The following is a 27420-nucleotide window of genomic DNA, read 5'->3' as shown; positions in this document are numbered from 1 at the left end:
GTTACCTACTACGGAGAACAACACACAGAAACGCAATTGACGAAAGCTTACTGCTAACTAATGCTCTTGCGCGGGTGTTTGCGCGGGTCCTCTTAAAATGAAATTATAATTTTATTAAACTTTTATAACGTTTATACAAAAATTGTAAAGCAGTTTGAAGCAAAGGAAACAAGAACTAGAGCAGACGCAAATCGCGAAGCTTTTTGGTTGTGATTGGTCAATTCATTTTCATGTGACGTCACAGTACCCTCCTCTTTGGATATTCATGGGCAAAATTCTGTATTCATGAAATTAAAATAGTTCTTCAATATTTTGATGACTGTCAATTAATGGCCTATTATATTTTGGAGAACTTCGTGAATTTATATTTCCCAGGCAAGATTGAGTTCTATTTTGGAAGATTAAAATTGCCACTCGAGTGTAGGAACGAAAATCAGTTAAGAACTGCTTTTGAGTCTTCGGCCCACGGACTATTGAGGCAGTGGGAGCTTCGGGGATTACACTTATGTCTGTGGGTACAACCGGCTGAGCAACTGCGCATGCGCTTGAAATGCTTGGCTGGAATTTAATTTTCACCAAATAATTTCAAAAAGTAACCCTGTTGAAGAAATTGGCGGAGGTATACATAGTTTGTTGCTTACAGGAGTAATCAAGTGTAGCTTCTATTGCTATTGTTATTCTAAGCTCTTCATTTTTGATTCAGTAAATAAAATAAGTTAATTGTTTAAAATAATTTTTTTCTGTTTATAATATTGCATCAATGTATTTTTATACGTTTACGACATTTTATATTTTTAATTATCTGTGATAAAGTAGTTAAAGATTTCCACGTTACTGAGTTAGGCTTAGTAACATTTGTTTTCCTATTTTATCTTTGATATAATAAGAAATGTCTGTTAATAAAAGAGTATTATTTTAAAGATTCGATAGTTTATTCTTTTGCATATATAAACAATAATCAATAAAAAATTTCAGAACTGTTCTTCTAATTCTTTTATGTGTGTAGAAACTATAATAAAAGGAAATTATATGGTATTTAAAGGTAATTAATTGTAAATGGTGGTACATTGACATTATAATTACTTTTCTTTAAGATTATATAACCGTATGTAGATTCTTAAATTATGATGCTTATTAAGATGAATTTATTGAAATTTTTAGACGTATATTGTGTTTATAATCCCTATTGTTTTTCTATGATAAAAAAAATTGACTACTATGATTGAGCTTACGTAGTAATGTGGTAACTGTAGACTTGTATATCACATCGAATTAAATTTAATTAAGTTAATATATTTTCACCTGAATTTACTTGTGCAAAATTCCAGTAAAGTTAAGATTATTTTATAATTATGTATATTTCCCATCAATAATTGATGAAATACCAGAATGTATGTAAGTACTGTAAAATTTCTCAAGCAGAGGTTGTGCAAGCATTACCTTAAACTTGATGCAGTTAAACGATAATCTATGATGCACGATGGCTCAGTGGGGCTTTAGTAAGGGAACTTGTTTATTATTTTGATATCAAGTCTCTCTTTCTATTGCCCCTTCTAAGCCGCATCTTTTGGTTTCCACAAACAACTTTCTTGATGTGGAGTTTTTTGGGAATCTGATAATATAGGTGTATTAGTAAGTATAATGGTGAGTATTTTACCTTATATGTATATAGTTTTTGTTTACATCCTCTTAAAAAGAGATATATATTGTATTATTAAGTTGTATGTGGATTAACATATACTGCATTATATATAAGTTTTTTTAGCAGCTAATAGAAATAGTTCATTTAACCTATGGATTTTGGATACCTAGATGTTTAACAATTTTGTATGGTGCGTATTAAGTGTTGCATTATCTTACTAAATCTAAGAGCCAAAGTAGGACAGTTAGTGAGGTATTCTTTGGTGCCCATTGTGTTTTAATTACCATGTCCAATCATGAGCAAAACATTTATGAATGCTAAAGGGGAGAGGTCAGCTTATCCCGTTCACTAGCTTTGAAAATTTACACTAGGACATTATCAAAAGCGCCTCTCCTTTTGTGGCGGAATAATGACAGTTGGTAAAAATTGTGAAACTTGCATACAAACAGTAAAATAGATGAAATTTGAATGCCTGTATATGAAGATTTAAAAGAAAAATGACAATTTCAATGGAATACTTTTATTATTTAATCTTCTAATCACCAATCATTATGTTCGTGCTTATACGTACTGTGTAACTGTTATTGCAAGAGGTCTATTACAAGATTATTTACAAGTGTAGCATGCCTAATTTTTTTATTATTTTCAGCTTGTACAAAGTTTTCACACGAATTCCCAAATGATAAGTATACTGTTCAGTTTTTACTAGTACACAGGCTTATGTACAGTTTTAGTTGGGTAATTTTGTTGATGTTTGTTTTATGATTTTAATATTTTGTAGTGTGTTAAATGGTTTTTAAGATAAAATATGCTNGTGGACACGATGCGCAGTCAGTTTTTACTTTCAAATTTACCCTCGTAATTTTTGTAGGGATCTTATTAGTTTTGATAATCGCTTTTGCATTTACCTTACTCCTAGTCAGTGCGAAATTGGCTTCATCGGGCAAAAAGGACTCGCTTTACAATTTATACTTAAAGTATGTCCTTTATCAAGAATATTAGAAGTCAGCAATTGCTGCATATTATTGGAATCTTAGGCATAAATTCAATTTCGACACTGCCAAAATTATTTCCATCCCAGTCTCACTAGCTCATCTTGATTCTTTGGAATCTTATTTCATTCTTATAAATGCTGATTTCTTTGTTAACGACATTAGTTTCTCCCGACCTCTCGATAGCGCGTGGAAGTACATCTTACCCTGATTCGCTCTCTGCTGCTGTGAGTTTTCTTGCTCTGATTTTAATCTTTTCTCTCTCTCGGCTACTGTGGTTTTTCTACTTTTGTTTCTCAACTTAATTTTTTCGTTTTTTGCTGCAACTTTACGCTTTCTATTTCAAATCACTTTTGTTTCTTCTCATTCACATCTGGCAAGTCAATTTTTCAATTTCGAACATTTTGCTTTTGTTGATCTTTTCAATTCATATTTCTCTGATAACCATTATTCTCAATGTTTGCAACAACTCTTTCACATTTTTATTTCAACTAAAATTTAAATATAAGTTTGATTTCAACAATTTGCATACACCGAAAATTAATTCAGAACAATACAAGTCACTACTCCAGCCATACAAGTTCATTCTTCATGCCGGGGTTCCGCAAAAAGAGTGATCATTTCAACTTACATAGCCGAAATTAATTCAGACCTAAACAAGACGCCGTTCCTAACCAACAGGTTTATTCCTCATATTAAATATTTTAAAAATAATTAGCAGTCTATGTCGTGTTAGGATGCGTACAATTGATAGTTAAATTAATCATGAAATCGGAGTTCCACTAAAAGAAAAGTAATCACTTAGGCTTACATATCCGAAATCAATTCAAAACTAGATAAGACGCCACTCGAAGTCTGGATTGCACTAAGATATCGATGACATTTAGGCCTTGGTAGGCGAAAATAATTTAGAGCTATACAAGTCGCAGTTTCAGCTCGACGATTTCGCTCCTTGTATTAAATATTTCACAATTGCTAATTTACTAAATATATAAAGTCACGCATCCACCATAGATGGGCGATCAATTAGGCTTACATAGGTGAGAATAATTCAGAGCTAAACCCGACGCCGCTCTACACTGTAAAACATTCCGGATCAAATTACAGTAAAAAGTACCAGAGCCGCGATTGCTCAGGGGATAGAGCGCTCGCCTTAAAGTGCGGCGAACCGGGTTCAAATCCCAGTCGATACGAATTCCGCATCCGGCTTGAACCGACCACAGTGTAGACGTGAAATATCCTCAGTGGTAGACGGATCATGGGCTAGAGTCCCCTTGCCGTCAGGCTAACCGTGGGAGGTTCTCGTTGTCTTCCACTCCATTCAACTCAAATGCGGGTTAGCTCCATCAAACAGTCCTCCACGAAGGCAAATTTCTCCCAAAGCTCGATCCAGGAGTTCCCTTGTCTTCTGAATTGGGTTCAAAATTACGGAGCTGAACTTTTGGCTACGGAGTTGAACTTTTGTAAGCGTAAACCCATAAAATTGGGTCGTCTGTTCAACGACGGTTATAAAAAGTAAAAAGCACCAGTACTCAATATTCCAGTACTTTTTACCGTAAAACCTATTTTTACCGGAATATGTTACGAAACAAAAAAAAATCTGATTACCGTAGTTTTTACTGTAATAATTACAGTAAAATCACCAAATCACTCTCATTAAATAAATAATACTATAAATATTGCTGTGTAATATTTTACGGTAAAATGGATTTTACTGATGATGCATCCAAAATGCGATTACTTTATACAGCAATACGATGCAGAATTTTTTACAGTGCAGCCTTACGAGTTCATTCTCTAGATTAAATATTTTAAAAATATTTATTTGCCTTTCTTTGGTTTAGATGTTTACAATTACTAATGAAATAAACTTATAGTGTCGGTTTACTCATAAAAGAATACAGATTATTAAGCATAACATGGAAGAAAAAATGAGAACCGCTGTTGCATACAACCAGTAAAAAAGCAATATATATGAAAAGAGAAATTAAGCTATCGGGGTAAGAATGCAACTTCAGCTATCGAGTCACATAAGAAGATAAAAAAAGTACCTTTAGTGGACCCTCAGAATAAAAAAAAAGATGTGAGAGAGTAGGACATATAGTCTCCCATCATTCAATTTTTGACATGGGAAATCGAAAGAGATGTCGATGAACTGGCCATCCCGTAGTGATCCCACTTGATAGTAAAGAAGGTTCTAGAATAATCGCTTAAAGATAGCATCATTTCAAACGCATTAGCAAAGAACATACATTTTGGGATCGATAAGATCTGGGGTGTCTGTGTCCTGCACTTTCTGAGATGTTCGATGGACTTGTTATAGACCAGCTGAGAACATGACCAGATTTTCCTATCATAAATAAAAGTTGTTCTGCTGAAAAGTCAATTCTGTTTCAGAGAGGAGACTTAAATTAATTTGTTTCGGAAAGACAGTGAATGGTCTATGTTTGGGAATACTTGGCTTATACAGTAATTTATACAGTGTATCTAAGAAAGAGGTAGATTTATAGTAGTAAAAGCAGTTTATACTATAATACTTTTTTAACAATTTTAAAATCTTATTTAACTATTTATTTCGAAAAGGACTCATAGAAATTGTTTGAGTAGCTTTTGTGTACTTTGTGTAGAGTAAAGCAAAACATTACTGTTAGAGATTGTAATTTGCTGTTACGTGTTACGTGAATAATATCACGTGACTTTAACTACTACTACTTCCACTTAATTTTTATTGTTTTACTTTGGTTTCGCTTATGGCAACGCTGCTGGAATGTTTTATGTTGGATATTTAGTTTTCGATTAATTAAAATTTATAAATATCGCTAAGTTTAAATTGGTTTGGAATTAATAAATGTTTGTTATGTTTTAATTCGTATCTGTTTATTCATTTGTAGAACTTGTAGTTCATTTGAATAACACTGAAAGGCGTCAGTAAAATTTATTTGTTTGCTGCAAATTACAATTACAAAACAATACAAAAAATTCTTTTTCTTCAAAAATCTGTCTTAGGATAAATTTTTTTGTGTAAAAACCATTCTTTCAGATTACAGTATTTCGATTTTTTGATAATATTCATTATTTTGCTTTTACTGTGCATATATTCCTTTTGTATTTGTTATTGTTCAGATCAATAATTCAAATATATTATCAACAGTGGGTGATGCAAACAATTGTAATGTATGATAAGCTTTCATGATTTCTCCAAGATACAGTCATTTGACTGGAGTAATTCGAGAGTCTAACGACATTAATGCATTCTGGGGTGGTGAAGTGGAGCTGGGGTTTTGCTATCCCATTTCGAACGTGCCCCCTTTGCTAAAACGGAATGCAAATGAGAATCCTCCAAACTCTAAGCCAGAAACCAAATGTCTTGTATTACAGATCACGTGTTACCTCATTATGCTAGCATATTTATCTTTCAGAAGATTTAAAATGCTGAAATGTACCGCCAGGAACCGAAGAATGCCTCTCGTAGTAAAACCATTTCAAAAGGGCATAACAAGAAACAAAATTAAAAATAAACAAATAGAAAACAATCCATCGCGGAAATAAGTGCTTCCTACACTATATTTATTTTTAAACTTTAGTTATTGATTTCAATTGTGTGTCAAGGAGAACTTAAGTGCAAACAGAACCAGAGTTTTTGATAATTCAATGCGATTAGACTGAGTATCTATTACTTATTTATGTTGAGAATAAAAAAAACAAAATATTTAATCTAAACGCTGAAAGATTATAGTCCAGGCGTTTAAAAAATCTAACTGTTAACATATATAGATAAATATTTTTTTTAATAACTGTCGTTGAACATGCGACCCAATGTTTTGCTTACGACAAATAATGTCCAACTCCGTAGCCTTGCAATTTTGAACCTAATCCAGAAAACAAGGGACCTGGATCAAGTATCGTGAGAAAATTATCTTTGTGGTGGAACTAACCCCCATAATCACATGGAGAGAAAAACCACAAAAACCTCCCACGGTTAGTTTGACGGCAATGAGACTCTAATCTTCCATGTAATTACCATGTAATCAAGGAGACTTATCACTGTGGTCAGTGCAAAGCCGGATCCGGAATTCGCATCGACCACCCTTCGCTGGGATTCGAACTCGGTTCACCTCATTGGAAGGCGAACACTCTATTCCCTATATTATCATATTGCGTATTATTTATTTCTTCCTTTCAGTAGCTCAAGGCTTTGGTCTTTCTTTAATGTAAATTTCAATACATACTAGTAAAATCTTATTTTAGACAGTAAGCTATATTTCAGACAACCGCTGTGTTAATAGTTTTATTTAGTGACTATTGTGTGCTACACAGTATGGCGCACATTTTGTTGCATTCTTTCAAATATGATGAAATATTTTGTATACATTGGATGACTATGTAGAATATGAAATAAAATGTCTCACACAGATTGGAACACAATCTAAAATATGAAATCTTACGTTTCACACCCTGGGAAGATCATGTAAAATGTGAATTTTATGTGCCACTTATATCCAAACACCGTGTAAAATAAAAAATCTGATACTTCACATTCGTTGAAACACCATGTAAAATAAGAAATCTTACGTCTCACACCCATTTGGAACTCCAAGAAATTTTACATCTCAAATTCATGGGAAAGCCATATCAAATTAGAAATATTACGTCTCACATCCATCGGAACGTCATGTAAAATAAAAAATCTTGCGTCTCACACCCATCACAACACGGTGTAAAATAAAAAATCTTACGTCTCACACCTTTGTCCTACCATGTAAAATATGCTGTCTAATGTCTCAAATTTATTGAAATACCACTTTCAGAATAAATAAAAAAGTTATACTATCTGTCTCTATCTTTTATTGTGAAAAAAAAAGGGTAAAAGAAAATGGCTATACGTATGTGATGGATTTGTTTTGTTCGAATGTTTACTGTAATTACTAAATACTTTATAAAGTGATAATATTTTACACAATTTAATAGATTGTTCCTTATGAAATAAAAAATCTATGGTATTTTGCCTGAAAAAAGAGGATTCAGTCTTTAACTATCATAATTTGCTCGTTTTTATAATTATCTTAATTTTAACGAAAAGTAAGGATATTTATTCAATTTATTAAGTTAAGCACATTTCTATAGCCTATATTACTCGTTTAAACTGTAATATATGCCAAATGTTAAAAATGTTTGACAGAGTGAATGAATAAAGAAAAATGTAGGTAGGTATGTAGTTTAATTGCGTCGCACTAGAATTGCACAATGGGCTATTGGCGACGGTCTGGGAAACATACCTGAGGATAAATGAATAAAGAAAAAAAGGAATGAATCAGTTAATGAGAACACGCAAGCATTATTTGCTGATTTAATTAATTACCCGTTAATTTTATTCCTATTAGGAATAAAACTAATGGGTAATTAATTGAAACAGCAAATCGGTGAGACAATTTATTAAAAATGGGTAAAAAAATAAATATAAATAAATAATCATAAAATATTGTAAAAATTATAAAAATTAATAATCATAAGAAATCTTTCAACTTTAGTTTGAATAAATCTATGTTTAAAATTACAATTTGTTATTTTTTAAGCAAAAATTCCCTACAGAGAAAATTTTCAATTAATAAAGAAAAAATTCCCTTTATTGGCCGATGTTTCATTTCTAAAACACGTGACATACCGTTAGACGAAATTTTTTTTCGTTTCAAGTTTTGATTCTTAGTGATAATTAATGATGTAAATATTAATTATGTTTCAAATTTTAAATCATCCGTATTATAACATTGTTTGAAAGTAATTCATCAAGTAATATTCTTTGATCTTGCTTTTATTAGTGTCCGCAAATTTCAAAATAGCATTGACTTCCTTTAATAATAATGATTTTAAAAAAATTTCAAAGCTTAAAATTAATTAATTCATTAAAATAAAGCAAATCCACATTCAAATTAGATTAAATTTTCAGCCAAATTTGATAGAAATCCTTCCCGATAAAACAATTTTTATCTCTTACGAATAAAAATCCAATTATCACAAAAATTACGAAACGAATACCATTGACTGCAAATATTAAGTTAAAAGAAATCCTTAAAACGAGAGAAAAATAAATGACAATTCTAAATAGTTTTTCCCTTTCCGAATTAAACTTTCGTATTAACAATTTCCCTCGCTGTACTCTGTAATTTCAAAAGTACCCTAAAAGCGCTAGGCTATCGGTCTTTAACAATAATGAGTTTTCGCCGCTTTTAAAACTTCAAAAATTTCTACCGAAATGCTTTGCTGGTTTGCGACCAGTAATTGGAAACAAATTGCTCGAGAGTTAATTTTTTTCCCTTTTTTTTCCCCACTCATTTCAAAAATACAGATGGAGCCAAGTAGAGGGGAAAAAAGTTATCAGCAATAATCACAAAGACGCCAATGAACTTCGCCAAGTGCTTTCCCAAGTAAAAATTTAATAGCTTTAAGGAAAAAGAGATTGACTCTTTCAAGAAGAGCTTTTGAAGGATGCAAGATTAGAGGAGTTGCCGAGTTGGAAAAAAAAATATATTTGATAGAAAAACGGCCTTTTTATATATCTATATATGTGTAATCGAGAAATAAGATTGAATCGCTATTAAACAGGTTTTCGCGTCAGCAAAAATGATTTTTTTCTTTTTTGGCAAAAGAAATAATTTTCTTTTTCTCTTTTTTCTGGCAAAACGTTAAGGGCTTTTGTTGAATCATAGCTTTAAAATTTCTTTTACTTTTCAAAGGTATGCCAACTGATTTTGGTTACGGGTATTTAAATTCAACCAGAGGCAAATATAGTTTTTTTTTTGTTTTTTGAAAATCTTATTTAAATGAGTGCGAAAATTAATTGCACGATGACGTATCATTTTCCTGTATTTATTTTTTGAAAAATGTGAAAAGAAAATTGAAAAAATGTTCTACTAATTAACAAAATTTAATGAATATGAAAGTCGTATCTGATAAGACCAAAATTAGAAGTATATTTAAGGTTCTTCTAAAATTAATTGGAACTGATTGGAGTGTTGTCAGTTAAAAGTAACTCAAACAAAGAACATGAAATATGACATCTAATCTGTCTGTGGGAAAAATGTATTGTAAATATTTAATTTCTATCATACAAATTTTAATGAAGAAAAGTTCTGATATTTATATCTCTATTGTTGCTATCATGCAATACAAAAAATGTATGAAAATTTTCTGTTGTAATATTTTATTACCATCGTAAAAATTTTCCCTTAAATATGAAAAAATATGAATGAAAAATCATAATATGAAAAATTGTGAAATGTGAACGAATGTGAAATTTTATTGCTTGATAACATCTCATGTTTTTGTACTTATTTAAAAGAAGCGAAAGGAAATTTTTAAAAGCTTAAATGATTAACAAATTCTAATGAATATGAAAATCGTATCTGATAAGACCGAAATTCGAAGAATATTTAAAGTCTTTTTTTTAATTGATAAGGAACTGATTGGAGTATTGTTAGTTAAAAATAACCGAATCCGATAATTTGATAGCTTACGTAACTACCTGGCAAACTTTACTAAAAATATGAAGAAAAGATTCATAGTCATAAATTTTAAAATTAGTTCGGCTTGTTCACCGATAAAGAAATTTCATACCCTCATAAGCATTTACATAATACAATGTTAAAATTAAATTTTCGTAAATTGTAACTTTTACCTTTGTGCTCTTGTTTAAACCTCAACTAAGGCAAAGGGAGATTTTAATCAAATGTTGCTACAAATGTAAAAATAAAATTTAAAGTAGCTTGAAGCTTAAAAAAAAACGCTATTTTCCAATTTCTTAAGCAAGTAAGCTAATTACTATTTTCAAAACATTTTTTTTTCGTTAAAGGCTATGACTTCATTAAGTTTAATTTTGACGTACAATTAGAGATATACATAAATTAAAAACTGGTTCATAAAATGTATTCTAATTTATCAAAACGCCAAAGAAATTTTACGATTAAATGAATTACTTTTGTTCAAGTTAAATACATGATTAAATAGGATAATGATTTCTTTTTTAAAAAAAATACATATTTTTTTTACAAAAATTTACCTTGTGTACTGAAGCGAAACTTTGAAAAATCTCCGTACTTCTTTTTCCCCTTTCATAGTCTTTTCAATTTCAGTGAGAAACTTTCGGCGATTTTTTTTCTTCCTCAAGACAATAATAAATGAACTTCTAAGCTGAAAAAATATCCTTTTCAAGCGGGTTGCGGTTGAAAAAGACTAATTAATGCTAAGCTAATGATGAAGCCTATACTTCGGGGGTAAAATAAAGTTTTTCCTCTAATTCTTTCACCTATTCATTAACTATTTCTTGTGAATTATGTTAGTTAACACGTTGTTCCTCAATATTCCACCGCTAATTCTCTTACGTCTAGTCGCCTTGCGCAGATTTTGTTTTTTTTCTGTGGTTTCCTTATTTTTCTGAGGCTATGCATTTGCCTGAGGAATAAGTTGAGCCTTAAGTTATTAAGATTAATGGACCAGTATAAAAATTCTCAAGTTTCGGAAAGCAATTTATTCAGCTATTATATTTTTTAATTATTTATTTTTTTCATTCGCTGGCCTTAGGAAAGAAATTTACTCTAACGCGTTTAATTCGGTTGAAAGATAAGATATGAACTTTTTAATGTGAAAACGTGGCTAATAAATAAAGTAAAAAATAACAGATATTGTTTTTTTTATACGTTTCTAGAAAAGTTTCGTGGTATGCAGTAATGGTATGGAGTGTTTTTAACCATTAATTTTTATTAGCGAAAATTATTAACATATTTTAGTGCATTTAACTAAACTTATTGTTGATAATAAAATTGGTGAAAAAAGTTATGTCTCGGTTAATACTGTGTTTGGGTATCTAAATACTTATTACGAGGGGGGTTGATTCATGTAACAATTTCAAGCGATTATATTTTAGTTTTTGAGAAAGTTTTAGTACTTTTACGTAATGACAGCTCCTTACAAAGGGTGTTTAAAAATAACTGCTAATTGTTGACCTTCTGGAGAGCATACTGTTTGAGTGAATGGGACTTAATTTTGTACATGATTATAATTATACACATATGCACTGGAGAATGCTGTTATAAGCAATTAAGTAAAATATCTTACCATGTATATCTAGTTTAATCCATTTAACCATAGGCGCTAATGTAGCATTACTTTGAACTCGGCACTCGAGTTTGGATTCTAAGTCCCATCTAGAAAGCACAAATCTTGCTGTAACTATGACGTCACTGGCCCCATCTTCTCCAGTTTGGACATGGCTTTTAGCTGACAATGACTTTGTTGCATTCCAGAGAGTGACCAGGGGTGGTGGTCGACCTCCCGACGACCGACAATCCAAAATGAAAGTTGATCCTTCTGTATAGGGTCCAAGGGTTGAGGCATTTTGGATTGGCGAACCATCGACGTACAATTCTGGTGGTTTAGGCTTCACTAGAATCAAAAGGAAAGAAATTGGGTTTGTTATTAAATTAATAAAATGTACTATTTTTACTATAAATAACGCAGAAAAATTTCCATTTCTTAGTTTTAAGTACATAAAACTGAAACTGCAAAATCCCTTAAAATAGACCAACCACTTTGCAAGATTTAAGAAGAAAATAATCAAATGTTAATGTTGTAAAAATTGTCGAGACATTGTTTTTGTTGGTATTTTTCATTTTGATCTGGTTAACTGATTAAACTGATTAAATAATATAGTAATTGTCTTAGAAAAAACTATACGGCTGTCATTATTCACATATTAAAATATAAATAAATTATTGTTCTACAACTAAAATAATATTCGAAATTTTATAAGCGCCAGAACAGAAAGAGAAATCTGACCAAGATTAATAATAACGGTTTGTTCGGAAGGTTAGACATCTGAAATTCAGTAGAAATTTTAATGGAAGTAGTAATTTTGGTGCTCAACAACATATGCCCCTAATTAAATGCTAGTGCAAAACTATTTTGGACTTGACAAGTGACGTGATTATTGCACATATTTTATATGATTAAACATCTTAAATGCGCATAATTTTGCATAGTTTTGAAAAGGATTCCTGCAGTGCATGGCAGAATTGAATATGAAGTTAAATTTTTTAAAAAAGGGAATTAATTGGAAAATGGGAGGAGTTAAGTAAAAAATGAAGTGAAAATGAATGAAGTGATGTTGAAAAAATATGCCGAGATGAAAATTCAGTTTTCACATTAAAAAAAGATAATCTGCTCATAAATGACAGCTTTTTCATATTTTAATTTCTTTTCTCTATGGGTAATATACAAGACGTGGTTGCTCACGGGATAGAGCGCTTGCCTCCCAATGAAGCGAAACGGATTTGAATCCCAGCAATGGTTGGTTGATTCGAATTAAATACCCGGCTAGCACCGACCGCAGTGCTGACGTAAAATATCCTCAGTGGTAGACGGATCATGGGTTAGATTCCCCTTGCCGTCAGGCTAACAGTGGGATATTTTCACCATGTAACNTGGCTCACGGGATAGAGCGCTTGCCTCCCAATGAAGCGAAACGGATTCAAATCCCAGGAATGGTTGGTTGATTCGTATTAAACACCCGGCTAGCATCGACCGCAGTGCTGACGTAAAATATCCTCAGTGGTAGTCGGATCATGGATTAGATTCCCCTTGCCGTCAGGCTAACAGTGGGATATTTTCACCATGTAACGCAAATGCAGGTTAGTTCTATCAAAAAGTCCTCTACGAAGTAAATTTCTCCGAATACTTGATCCAGGAGTTCCCTGAACTTTCGGATTGGGTTCAAAATTACAAGGCTACGGAGTTGAACATTGGTAGTCGTAAACTCTAAATTGAGTTGGCTGTTCAACAATGGTCATAATATGTGTGCTATACTGGATGTCTACTAAATGGATGAGAAACTTTGAACGTAAATTAAAAAAAAAAAATGGTTTGAGATAAAAATGCACTGTTTGTACATTGCTATTAAAAATGCAATAAATTTCAAAAAATACATAGCGCTAAATATAGCTTAAAATTTCCCATATAGATGGCGGTGGTCGCTAAAAACTAAATAATAATAATTTTAATACAGTCTACCTTTTCGGTAATAATATGCCATTGTCTGAAAACAAATTTTGCACATACACGTGACTTGCAGTAGAAACGTTATTTTCAACGTCCTCAAGAGTTTGGAATTCTGGATGGTACACTCCGCTTTCAAATGTCCCCTCAGAAAGAAATTACAAGCATTTAAATCCGAAGAATAGGGATGCCCGTTTCTGCTTCTTACGTTTATTCCTTTGACAGTATTTGGAACTATTTTGAACGTCATGTATTTTTTTAAATTTATTGTTTTTCTTATAACAATGCAGCAAGCGGCCTATTTTTTTAAAACTCTCAAACCGTGCTTATTTTATTTTATTTATAAATTTTTTTAAGGTTCAAAATGTCATTTATTTATCGAATGGTCTGTATATTTCAGATTTTTTATCAATTTAGAGCAAAAGTACTTTGATTTTTATATACATACACTTTACTCCTGATATTTTTAAAAATTTAAAATAGATACGATAGATAATAATTTTGCATAGTTTTCTCCTGTTAGTAGTCTTTTATTCTACCACTAACCCCGCAGTCTACAATATCCCTAACTTTAACGCAAATCATCTTTTTAATTATTAAGTAACAAAATATGTCTAAATAACAGTAACGCTAATTAGGAGGAACCAAATAATATCCCTTTAAATAAAATATACCATACCTCCTTCCAGTTTTGAGTTGTTCCCCATAACCGGATATGATACGTATATGGTAAAAACTAACTCTAAATTTGAAACGGGGAAATACTTTTATGGTAGACGGAAATTTACTACAGCCGCTCTTAAACAACAGATGCCTTGAACACAGTTTCTTCTCAAATGCGCGAAACAATCGTTATGAGGATATTGCGTGCCATAACATATGTATAAACTATGACAACACCCATTCATTGTCTTTAATGCTAAAGTTTAAATACAGCAGAAACGCTATAACGGTGGAAGAATTTTGAGTAGTTTTAAGTTTCTAATAACCTGTTAGCTAGAAAGTATAACTGTCGTAAAACAGCAACAGTCGTATATGAACGTGAACTGAGAGTTCTAGATAGTGTGGAATAAATTTGCCATTTTTGTATAATTTGTGCTGAAAGCTGTGTAGAAAAATGTAACGAACTGTTAAAAATTTTTGTAATAACAACGAAGAAAGATTTTAATATAAAAATGAGATATTTAGTGAAACAAATACACGGAATGAAGTAAAACAGTTTTAACTGTAAAAAAAAAAAACAGTAAAAACAGTTTTTTCCTTTTTGCGGTCCTAACCTTTTCCTGGTTATGGTAGTCAAATGATGTATATCGTATGATAATTTTATTTTCATGTTATATAGAAACATATGGCTTATTAAAAATCTATATATATATATTTCTCTTACACGGCAACAAAAAAAGCCTCATTACAACTCCCCGAATGGCAACGTTAGAAACTTGACCAATGATAGCCGCTAAAAATGTCACATGCCAAATCTAGCTGAGGTGGCTCAACATATAGCGCTTTTAAAACGGAAGCTGAAATAACCAGAGAGAGTATTCTCACCAATTGTGATCTCTTCCGAAATTCATCTTATCAGCTACGGCAATCTCATACTATTAAGCTAGGCAGAAGTGAGTAGTCTTTGTCGATAGATCTCCATTTTAGTATTTTGTCGAAAGCGCTTTTTTTCACGAATTTATGTGTTACGAATTAGTTTGACGATTTTTGATTTATATCACGAATTATATTATAGCACATTTCTAATACGTTTAACAAATTACATGTCAATTATTTGACTTCAAATTTATTTTAATGACTTAGTATTTATTAAAAAGATGTAATTTTTTAAAAAAAAAAAAGTTGTTAGATGAATTTGAAGAATTACTGTGAATTCTTAGAATTTTGTGCATTTGCAATGCAACTAAGTTAGTAGCGAGCGAAGCGAGTTTGGTTTGCAAAGCAAACCATATAAGATTGCGTAACAATTTTCGGGGGTTGGCGAGCGTTAGCGAGCAGCGGGCGCAGCCCACTAGTAAAATTTAATTTTTTTAAACTTTTTAGTGATTAAAAATAAAAATAATGCACGAGTCAAACCGCGCATGAGATAAAAATTCGAAAAACAGACGAGAAAAGCGAAGCAAACAAACAGATTTTTATGATCTTATAACCGAATGGTGTGGAGAATTTTTTTTGCGCTATCAATATATAAGAAAAAAATAAGTAGGATATCATATGTCATATTTAAGGACTATGTGGAATATCAATACAATTCTTGCAATAATGTTCAACAGAAACCAGCATTTCATTAGACTATGATTTGACTTCATTAATTATTTTATAACTAAACCCCTTTATACCATTTGAATAATTTAGTATTTGTTAGGCTTAATGCTATGATCAACATGTAGCAACATTTGGTAAGATTACAGATACAGTGATTGAAGGGGTGCGAGGAAGGTCATGCTCGTTTGGTTCCCCATGCAAATACCTCCATTACAGTCCTTTGAATACTCGAGAATTTATGCGGCCTCCTGATTACGGACACATAATCAGTGTCCAGAACTCAATGGAGACTTTGGAAACGTCACGAGCGCTAATGTTCTATTATTCCTTAAAGCCGAGCAGGTGGATGCACCTGTAATGCAAGCATCTGAAAATGGACGGACGTTTGGAATCCGCTACTGCACACACTGATGAGTTCGATTCTGGCGCGGGAGATGATTGCTCAACGGGAAGATAATGAAAACGTGTGAAATATTCTATCCTATAGAAAATTTACTCGATTACTATTCTGCTTCCAATGATATTTGTTTCTGCTTCTTACCTTATTTTAGACTATTTTCTTTACATAATATCACCCGTACATTTTAAACACTGCTAGAATTTTAATTCAAAAATTATCGGCAGTAGTCTATTAACCATAAAGTTTTAGGAACATTTTCCTCTCCTTAACAGCTTGAAACCATTAACATACCTTTCTGAGTTGTAATGAATGACGACTTAACACGTCCTCAATTTTGTCTACACTAGTCCCATATCTGGTCCACACTATCGCCTTGTAGTGAGACTGGCGTGGACAAAAACAATCATTTAAAAAATATATAAATATATATTGTGGTAAAAAAACTAAACAGCTTTTTATGTAGAGATGTAAGCTGGAATGAAGTATAACATCCTATTTATTGTTAAAAAATATTTTATGCGTTAAAAATTATATCTTATAAGGTTTTTCGATAAATTCGTTAAAAATGTCCACATTTGACCCCATCTTCCCTTCTAAGTTCCCATTAATCTATCAAATATTATTTCGGTGTCTTCAAAATAACTTTTAAACTGAAGTGGGAGCCAATTTTCCCCCATGAACTGATTTGTATTGAGGAAAAAGACTTTACCACAGGAATAAAAAAAATAAGATTCTATAATAATAAACTTGTCATGGGAAATACTTTGTAAGCCGCCCTGCAGCCCATAAGAATGCAGCTAAGTTGAAACCTAATATGCTGAAAGAACAATTTTTCTAAATTCTAATTTGTTTGAAAATTATCGCAATTTTAAGACCTTTTTTTGTCGATTTTTTCACTTTTGTTTTTGCTTTAGATACTAACTATCCATTCATGTAGAAAATTTTATTTATGTTTCCCAAGATTTTTATTTTATATGCTTGTGCTTGAATTGATTGAGAGATATTAGACGTCACTCTTAATATTTGTACTGAAGTATTTAAAATCTATCTCAGAGTTCAGTTCAAGATATTTAGTTTCCATTTAAATTGATTTAATGAAATAAGTTTATAGTTGGGTGTTGTTTACGAGTAAAATTAATTTTCTTTCATTTCTTCATATTGTATCTCCTTCTTTGTTAACTTAGTCATTTCCAATTATTTTTGGAATCCAGCACTCTCAGAAATTAAACTCTCATAATTGAAGGACTTAGAAATCCTTGAACTGTAGCTTCGTTAATTTTGAGAATCATTTCATCTAGAAATCATGTGATTTGTGACGAAACACGAATTCTAACGCAATACGAAAATGTTTCCTTATTTACAAAACCTCATCGTAGTTTGAATTGTGGGAGATTGTTAACAAGAATGGCGAAACTAGAATGAAGACTAGATCATCGAAAATAAAGAGACGATCAAGTTGACCGGTTGGCCTGTGCAGTGGTTCAGCTGTTGGTTTCATACCAGGTAGAGCCCAAATTCGAATCCTGCTTCTGGCATGAGTGTAATTTACCTCTCTGTTATTTGAGACTCTTGCTGTTTCAGAAACGTATCCATTTGTATGGTGCCCGTGATAAAGTGATTATTAGGAACGGCATTAAGCACAAAAATTTTTTTTTGCAATAAAATATAATGACAAAATATTTGTTTCATTTTGACAAAACTTTTTTCTTGAAGAAGTGACGATAGTTATTTCATCACGTCGATAAAATATTTGCTCGGAGCATATACCACGAACCGGTTTCGTCAAAAGCAAAGAAAGTTTCGTGAAATTTGAGTACCCATTTTTTTACACAATTCAATTCCTTACGGTTAACATGTTAAGAAAATCTACTTTTGTAAAATAACAGCAATTACATACTTTATTTACAAAATCATCTTTTCTTTTATAATGAATATCGATTTAAAGACAATAATGGATGAGAAGTAATCACGAGGGCTGGTGTATGGAACGAGCCGAAGCTAGAACCACTTAGTTTTTTTTTCTTCAAAGGTATGCTAAATCTCAAATAAAACCTGTAAAAACACCCTCTCATAGTTTCTTATTCAAATGCACACAGACATTTTTATAGATAAACTCAGTGCTAAAGCTTCAAATCATCGAAGCGTACATTCATTTTCCTTTACACCCTCTACAATGCCTCCGTGCGAAAGACTTTGGAGCATGTCTAGACATGCCGAGGCAGGAAATATCTGAAAAGAAATAGAAGTTATTTCGAATCTGAGTATGCAGACTTCTTTAGGAGAAGGAAAGGAAATCCTTCTCCATTTACTGAATATGGTTGGAATAGCTGTGGTTCGAAATATGCTTTTCTTTCAGAGAGCAATTTACATTGTTATTTCATTTCTAGAGGAGAAAGATATCTCTTTTTTTTCGTCTTTTAAAGTAAAAGAGAAACGCATTTAGGAATGGGAACCGCATTGCTTTTTCTCAGAACAAATTGTTCCCTGAGAAAGACAAATGTGGACTCACAGCTGAACAAACATAAGTGGAGTGGTTTTGCGGAATTTGATATTGTACTATGTAAATATTACTCGTATATATTCGAGGAAATTATCTATCGAACAAATGCTTCAGCCATTTTGACTTGATTCTAAAGAAAATGTATTCAGAATAAAGGGTTTTCATGAATTTAATAAATAAAAGCTTTACAATTTTAGGCTTATAAAATGATAAAGTAAAATGCACATGGAATGAAAATTACTATTAATGGGCCACCAAAATAAAGCATCAAATTAGATATTTTACAGTTTGTAATTTTACTTTGCAAGGTTCAATTATTAAATGTTATGTAAAAATGGGCAAAATAAAACTAAATGTCTTTCGTCCTATAAAAGAAACTATTCGCCATCATGATACGCTAGTTCTGCTATCGGAATATTTTTTTTCCAATGCCCGCCTGTGTTAACATCCGTCAATTCGGGCATTTACAGGGCGATTTTGTTGACCTCTCGTGCAGGGACACCATATTAGGTGGGCCAACGTCGTTCCCACAGTAAGGACAGATAGTACAGAGAAGGAAAGAACATCCATACCTTGCCCGGGATTCGAACCCAGAAACTTTCTAATGCAAGCTATCGGAATATAAGGTATGGTTAAATTGTTATGAAAAATTACGCAACATGACATAGCTGCGACTAAAAGCGTTTTCTTACAAGAATTGGGACTATAATCATATTTATGATTGAAAATTGGCAATGACAATCCCAAATCCGTCTTATTAACGGATTTACAATTATTATTTTTTGGTATTATTTTTTCTAAAATTGATATCCTTTGTGAACAGAAAAACTATTTATATAATATGGAGCTAACGGAAAGTGAAGATGACCATTCTTTTATTAATTTAATCACGCTTCCACCATTTTAAAAAACAATTTTCTTCCCTTTGTCTCTGGAGAATTTAGAAGCTTGCCTAGATTCCCCTAATGGAAGAGTTGAAACCCTGTGCTTCGCCCGCGATAATTTATTGTCTATTGAGTTCGTGGACAAGTGTTCTTTCAGTTCTACGCAATGTATTTTCTTTGTTATCAAGCAATAAGAGTCTGGAGCTTGCATTCGTGATAAAATTCTGTTTGTTGAGCTCTAGTTTTCACGTAAAATGAGCGCTCCTTTCTGAATGTCATTGAAAGCCAAGATATATATTTGAAAGCTATATTTTTTTTACTACGCACAGCATTTTCCATTTTGAACATCACACTGTGTTAGATTCGGAATTATACTTACAACGATTATTTGTTTATTGAGTCTTGGTTGGGCATCAGTTGTGCATAAAATATGCGTCTTTACGGACATCAGGCAAAAATGACAAGATAAAGAATCAGAAATAATAAATTTATTCCAATGACAGTTGCCTTTTCAATAGCTTAAACGAGCACTTTTAATGTAAAACTATCTCTTTTTTGAAATTTTGTTAACAACAATAACTGTCTGCCGTAGTTTTGTTACGTGACTGATGTTCACAATCGAAAAATCTAACGTATTGCACTTCCACACAAGCTTTCTATAGGATGTGTGCAAAATCTATTCTTTGAGCGATCTTTTCTTAAAGTAATATCGTTTTGCCGTACAATATATAAATATCAGTACTAGAGCATGCCGCCTGATCATTCTCGCCATTTATTATCATTCTAATTATTTCTAATTTGATTCTCAATATTCACTAACATTACATAATTATAATTGCAGCTGGAGCATTCATTTGGCGACCAAAACATTCCTTTGAATTCTTTTGTTGCCAATTGCACGCAATAACAAAAGATCAGCATCGCACTTGATAAATAATCACATTCGGACAACAATAAGCAACCCCATAAGTGCCCGACAATTAATTCAGTCAGTAATTTCATCAACACCGAATGAAATCTAACAATATTATTAATTATTCAAATCTTTAACCGAATTTAAAACAACGTGTATGATCCATTTAAGCAACAATGTACAACCGCAAATTAATAAAACTCTTTTTAATTTGCATTTCGCTCCGTTGAATCACTTTATAATTAATATTTATTTCAGAAGGAAAACTGTGTCTTTGACACGGGCGTACTTTGTTAGGAACGAACTTGAAAAGAGTACTTAATTACGCAAAATTAACCTTAACTTTAATTTCATTCTTTTCATTAAGGAGTGACTTGAAAATAAAATGAGCTGGGTGGTATCGATTTACGCCAGTGTTTGGCGAAATAAAATTAAGCAGAATTAAAATTCTGAGTCCGTTCGTTTTGAGGTAGATGTACAATCCAACGGACGAATGTTACCTTTTTTCCGCGCTTAAGTGGATCTTTTGTTGCTATTTATGTTGAGCATAGAATAGAGCGTTATATGAAGTAAAATACAGGACATAAACTTGTTAAACTTTATTTCGCATGCATGTTTATCGTCATTTAAGATTATTGCTATCATTAATTGTTCTCAATCTTTGAGGAACATTGAACAAAAGTTCTTTTTTTTGTTCACTTGATTTGTGGGCCAAGGATTTCTTTAGAGCATTTTCCCATTCCTTTCTCCAGTTGATAAACAAAAGTTCATAGCTAGCAAAAACGCCACGAAAGTGTCTAATAATAAAGATTGTTACGAAATTAATGAAGAGTGCCGATAAAGATAATCTTGAAGTAGTCTCTCAGTAAATAATGTCTTGAAATTCACGAAAGAATTGAATTTATCGTCATTTCTTTATCGTCGTAGCTGATATTTCAGGGTTATTACCAATGGGGTGCTACATGATTGAGCAAATGCGTTTTCATAGCTTTAACAATCTTTTGAGAGTTGCTGAAGTCTAACATCGACCATCCATGCTTTGAACGAAGAACTGATTGATCAATGCGTTTTAATAGTTTTAACATTATTTTGAGAATTGCTGAAAGAACAAACTGATCAAGCTGAACGAAAATGAATTATGAATGAAAGAAACAAAATGCATTATTTTCAATAAAAGAAACCTGTGCTTGCCATAGTAATAAATTTAATTTAATAGAGATTATTATAAATTAATATAAACTATGAATATCAATTATAAATCAATTTAGTCTATGGATTTTGTTTTCAATGGAAAATAAATTTTATATTTATTTTCTTTGAAGAGAAAGAATACTTAGATTCTCATAACAATATTAACTTACATTTCTTACACTAAGAAAAACATTCTAGTAAAATTACAGTAGGGGAGAGTGGGGTCAATTGTAACAGGGTACGATTGTAACAGAGCAAAAATTTCGAGTGTCGGGTTCTAGATTTGGTTCCTAGGTGGCGCACAAGGTGTATTTAATAAATCTACATGTACACCCCTGATGGCAACCATTTTTATGTACTTTTGAAAGAGTTACATCACAAAAGATATTTTCACGCCACGCAAGTACTTTTTTTGGTATTAGAATATTATATTGTAACAAAGTAATTTTGTTTAAACAAATAAAAATTAGTAACCGAATATGTAAGTGGACACTTTAATTAACATTTCAAAAAAAAAAAGATTAGTTTTGCTAATTAACTAGCATTGTTTTTAACAAATGAAGCTGAAATGGCGTCTTGGGGACAATTGTAACAATAAGTAAAGGGACGATTGTAACAGCTGAAAATAAATAATCTTATGTTTACAAACCATTACTTAACTCTTTAAGAACCACCAATAGTTTCCTATATCATTTATATTATGTTGCATGTGCATTATTTTATTTGTCACCTTTCACAGCATAAATTAAAATTTTTAACCCCTTAAAGTTAAAAGTTTAACCCTTTAGGTCTCTGCTCATTATTATTTTTACCCCTAAAGTATCACTACTATTTTGATCAATAAAAAAATATATCACAACTATGATAATATGTATAATTAACTATGTTTTAGTTGAATTTATGAACTGTTACAATTGGTAAGTGGGGACAATTGTAACAAGTGTACGACTGTCAAAAATTGTTAATAACTAATATAATAACATTTAAAATAATGTATTTAATTTTTTTCTAGCAGAGGATAGTCTACTTTACTCGTCTGTCAATTAATACTAATAATATATTGAATTTTTTGTTAATTAAAAATAGTTAAGTAAAAAATGTTACAATTGACCCCACTCTCCCCTACTCTATGACATTTCTGGTAAAAAAATCCACCTGGTTAATAAACACCAAAATATGCATTATATAAACCAATCATTTGATAATCTTTCATTTTATATGTTAGCGTTTTACCAAAAGGCTTTAATCTTCATACTCACATAAGTTAATATTTAAATGAATTATAATTTTATGTATTATTTCATAATTATATGTACTATTACCACACATGCAAGAAATACAAAACTGAAAAACAATTTTCTGGAATGAATGTTTTCTGTTCCAAGCTCCAAAGGCATGGTGATAAAATTGCCAAATTTTGCCACATTTATTAAATTTAATCACACACATTATAAAAGCATATTTCATTGCTAATTTTACCAAATTCATTAGCAAAGTGACTCTGTAAAATTTACCAACCTATCTGGTGCCCTCATAGAGCCAAAAACACCGTAAATTTTATCTTATTCTGGTAGCTCTGACCATACTTTTTTCCTAAGTTAATAAACTTAACATACTTGCTATATCTTAAGAATTATACATTAAGGCAATATTTGAGATACATACCCAAATTTTACCCTTAATCTCTTTCATTGTTTTCACATGAAATTTTTGACCTTATCTTCCAATAGTTTCGGCTTTGAAACTAACCAACATAATAGTAAGTAATTCAAATGTTATCAAGTTATAGTCAAGCAGTAAGTTATATTAGGCATGAACTAATTGCTTCCTCCATAAATTAACTGTATAGTGGGAGGGAGGCATAAATAGTTATGAACTATGTATATACTAATCATACTGTCCAATCAGTTGATTGATAACAGCTATTATAGTTTACAAGCTGCTGAATATTAATTTAACTTGACTCCAGTTAATTGGATTTAGTTCAATTCAGTTTTCTACAATGATAACTGAGAATTATCAAATGCTCGCATATTAAATAATTAAAAATTTTTATATGAGTTATATACTTATATGATCGTTAGAAGTAATAGATCGAATGATGTTTTTACATGTTTTAACGATGCACTCATCACAAAAAAATATCACTTACGCTATGAAAAATTTCTTAAGAAATTTTTAATAGCGTAATTAGATTAAAGGAGTATTTAATAACTTTATAATAGCGTAAGGAGATTATAATAGCCTAAGAGTATTTTATAATAGCGGAAGGGGCTTAAAGGAGTATTTTATAACTTTAGAGATGCTTAGTTCATGCAATTTTTCATACTTAGCAATAAGATTTAAAGTTTTCAAAGGTTTGGGGGACCAACAGAAAATTACGCAAAAAAACAAATATTTTTGAACACACTATGCCAGAAAACGAAGCAATAAGCTTGTATCAATTACTTTAGCTGCTATTTTTAATAACAGAGTAAAATTTTGTAAGCCAATTTAAAATTTATTACACTTAAAATTTAAAAAAAAAATCGTTTAAAACTGCGCAAGCTATAAGTATTTACGTTAGTTATTTTGAACTGCGCATGAGCAGAAAAAATTCAATTTTTTTTCCACAATTTTGCAGTGATTTGTAATTTAGCAAGTAATGAAAAAAATGTTTGATTTGAATATTTCAAAAATTAAAAAGTTTCGAGAAATTTTCTGAGTAGTTTTTGTGTTTTCTAAAAGAAAGCTCAAGAAGATTAGGGGTTTTCTCCAAAATGTATTGCGTATCTGACGAAATTTAATAAGAAATAATATGTCCGGAAAACAAAATGTGATGGTATTAGAAAACAAAATACTCAAAAGGAACACTTTAATGTAGGACCCCACAGTGCTGTTCTCATTTTGAATAAATATTGTTTAATGGTACAAAATGAAATTTGTGGAAAACCTCTGATAGTTTTAGGCTTTCTTTTAAAAAATACAAAAACTACTTAGAAAATTTCTGGAAACTTTTTAAATTTTTAAGACATCCAAATCAAACTTTTTCATTAGTTGCCAAATGTTATTCACTACAAAATTATGAAAAACAAAGTGAGTTTTTCTGAGTATGCGCAACATAAAAGAACTACTTTAAATACTCCTATTTTTTTGCAGTTTTTAACGAACTTTCTAAAAATTTTTAATCAAAAATGTTTTAATTACATTTACATTTCTCCAAAAATTTTGTTTATTTCCATCGAATATTTTCATAGTTATAGCGAAAGACAAAAAAATCAGTCATTTTTTTAAATGTCCATATTTACAGACGGAATTTTTTTCAGTTATTAAAAGTATTAACTTACATAATCGATACAAGCTACGTTTTCCATCGTAATATATTGTAGGTCTCCCAAGCGTGTTAAAGCTTTATATTTTTAATGTAATGAAAGTACGTTTTAATGTTTAATTTCAAAATTAAAATTTTGTTGACTAATTAGTTAGTCTGCGTAAGGTGAGACCCTCCAAACATTAAGATATATACATATATAAAATATTAGAGTAATTAAATTTAGAGTAATCAGAAAAATTTAGTTGAGTTGCGCATTTGGCTTGATTTGCATTTAAAATTTACACGTTGCACGTTGAAAATCAATCAAAAGTTTTTCAGCATGTTAATTTCTTTTATTTTGTGTACTGCAAAATGTTTTGAAATTTACAACTTTTTTCGTGCACAAATTATACAAAAACACAGTTTTCTCAAGCATTATTTGTTTAAAAACAAAAAAAATATTATTTATTTACCAATAATGATAAATCCTCCATTTTAGAAAAAATTAAATATCTTACCGCAAAAAATTAATTTTCTTGACATTTAAAAGAAAAATTATTTCTAAGAAAAAAATATGCGAGTGAATAATATCCGAGTGAAAAATATCCGATTTCGGTAGAAGAAAAACAAACTGATTATGTATCGAAGTTTCCAGATACGCAAAACAAAAATATATCACGGTTAAAATAAAATACATAAACAAATAATAAATTAAAGTTAAGTAAAAGTTATGGACGAGAAAAAAAATTATATTTTAGCAAATACGGCGTTGTATTTAATTAAATTCACATTGATTAATATTTTAACTTATGTGGAGAAACTTAGTTCAATTTTAACACACCATCTTATTCATAAGCGATCAGCTTGCCTTAAGGTCACAGGTCACGTGTCAGTGTATCAGTGGTAGTCTTCTCCTCGAGTTGCAAGAACCCAATTTCAGTAAGCACTTCCATTTAACTGTTCCGATTTAGACGCGATGAGGCACGGAGCACTGACTTTCATGCCTTTCACTGTATTTGTGTGAGTGCAACATTCTAACAAGCGCAGTTATGGTTCCATCTAAGACAATTTTTGAACGATTTATAAACCATCACGATGACCCTTCAATCTATAATCATAAGAACGAAAATATCTTAACGATATATTTTTGGAAAGTTTTTAAATGAACAAATTAGTTGACTTGGCCAAGTTATACGAACTAAGACTTAATTTTCCCTCCTCGATGAAACTCTTTCCAAACTCTATTAAAATGCAAGCATCAAAGAGGCCATGCTAGAGTATCAATAACTCGATCACGAATATAATGCGTTTAAGACTTCAGAATAATTCACCGAAAAATAATTTTGAGTCATATATCTAATTTATTACCAATGGAATAACGAGACTCAGAACCTCACAACGCAGGCTACTGATTATACATTAATTATGCAAAATGAATTTAGTGCTTCCAAAAATCCCTACTATCTAGTCATTACATATTTGAAATTAATGAATATTTATGTTCGAGGGTACACGGGTTGATTTAGGGAGAAGAGTTATAATAATATCTAGGCTAGTGGGTCTTCGGACTCAGCTTAAACTTCTTTACTGGTTCGAGAGCATTATACAAGCTATTTATTTACCCAGAGAATTAATCAATCCAGAACGTGCACATACTTTAGACCGCCCAAAACTGCAATTGGCGGAGTATTACTGATAAAGCTCGCCAATGCTCCAAAGGTCTACGTGGTATAATAATTCTCTATATCCTTTACCGCCTTTTAATTTATTATTCTGGTTTATTAATGCGAAAGAGGATATGTAAGGGGAAATATTCGCTTGAAGGATTTTGAGAACAATGACTTTATTGAAGTGTAATAAGGAATATAATCTGGAGATATTTAAATTACTAGACATTTTCATTTCTAAAACAGTATAAAAGGATTTTATTTTAATTGATAAATGAAGTATATATAAAATTTCAAAGGATTAAATGAAATGAAAATACATCCCTCACGTTTGTTTTCACTAAGTTGGGTAATTCTTTGTTTTATGTGTTAAACATGTTGTCTTAGCAAATTATTCCTGCAAGCAAAAATTTTCCAAAATTTTCCAAGTCTGTGAAGTTTGTGAACAAGTATTTAATTGAGCAAAGTAAATTCTTAGAATAAAAACAGTATTCAGTAGGCATTATAACAGTAGGTAAACAGTATTCTAAGCATACACTGAAATAATAAGAAGATAAATTAACTTCTTAAAAGAAGAAATTATTTAGATAATAATCATTTAAAAAATAAAATGAAAAAAAGTATTTCT

General features: G+C 31.1%; 1 protein-coding gene across 1 annotated transcript in view; it reads right to left on the bottom strand.

The window, feature by feature from the left end:
* Positions 1-27420, bottom strand: part of LOC107447604 (B-cell receptor CD22-like) — a 401378-nt gene that overhangs the window by 151532 nt on the left and 222426 nt on the right. Inside the window, exon 3 of the mRNA XM_071177281.1 lies at positions 11743-12069. Within this exon, the coding sequence (XP_071033382.1) occupies positions 11743-12069 (327 nt within the window). The remainder of the gene's footprint in view (positions 1-11742; positions 12070-27420) is intronic.

Source organism: Parasteatoda tepidariorum, chromosome 2 (genome assembly GCF_043381705.1).
Source record: "Parasteatoda tepidariorum isolate YZ-2023 chromosome 2, CAS_Ptep_4.0, whole genome shotgun sequence".
NCBI classification, from domain to species: Eukaryota; Metazoa; Arthropoda; class Arachnida; order Araneae; family Theridiidae; genus Parasteatoda; species Parasteatoda tepidariorum.
Note: the sequence above shows the minus strand (reverse complement) of the source record. Positions and strands in the feature narration are given on the sequence as shown.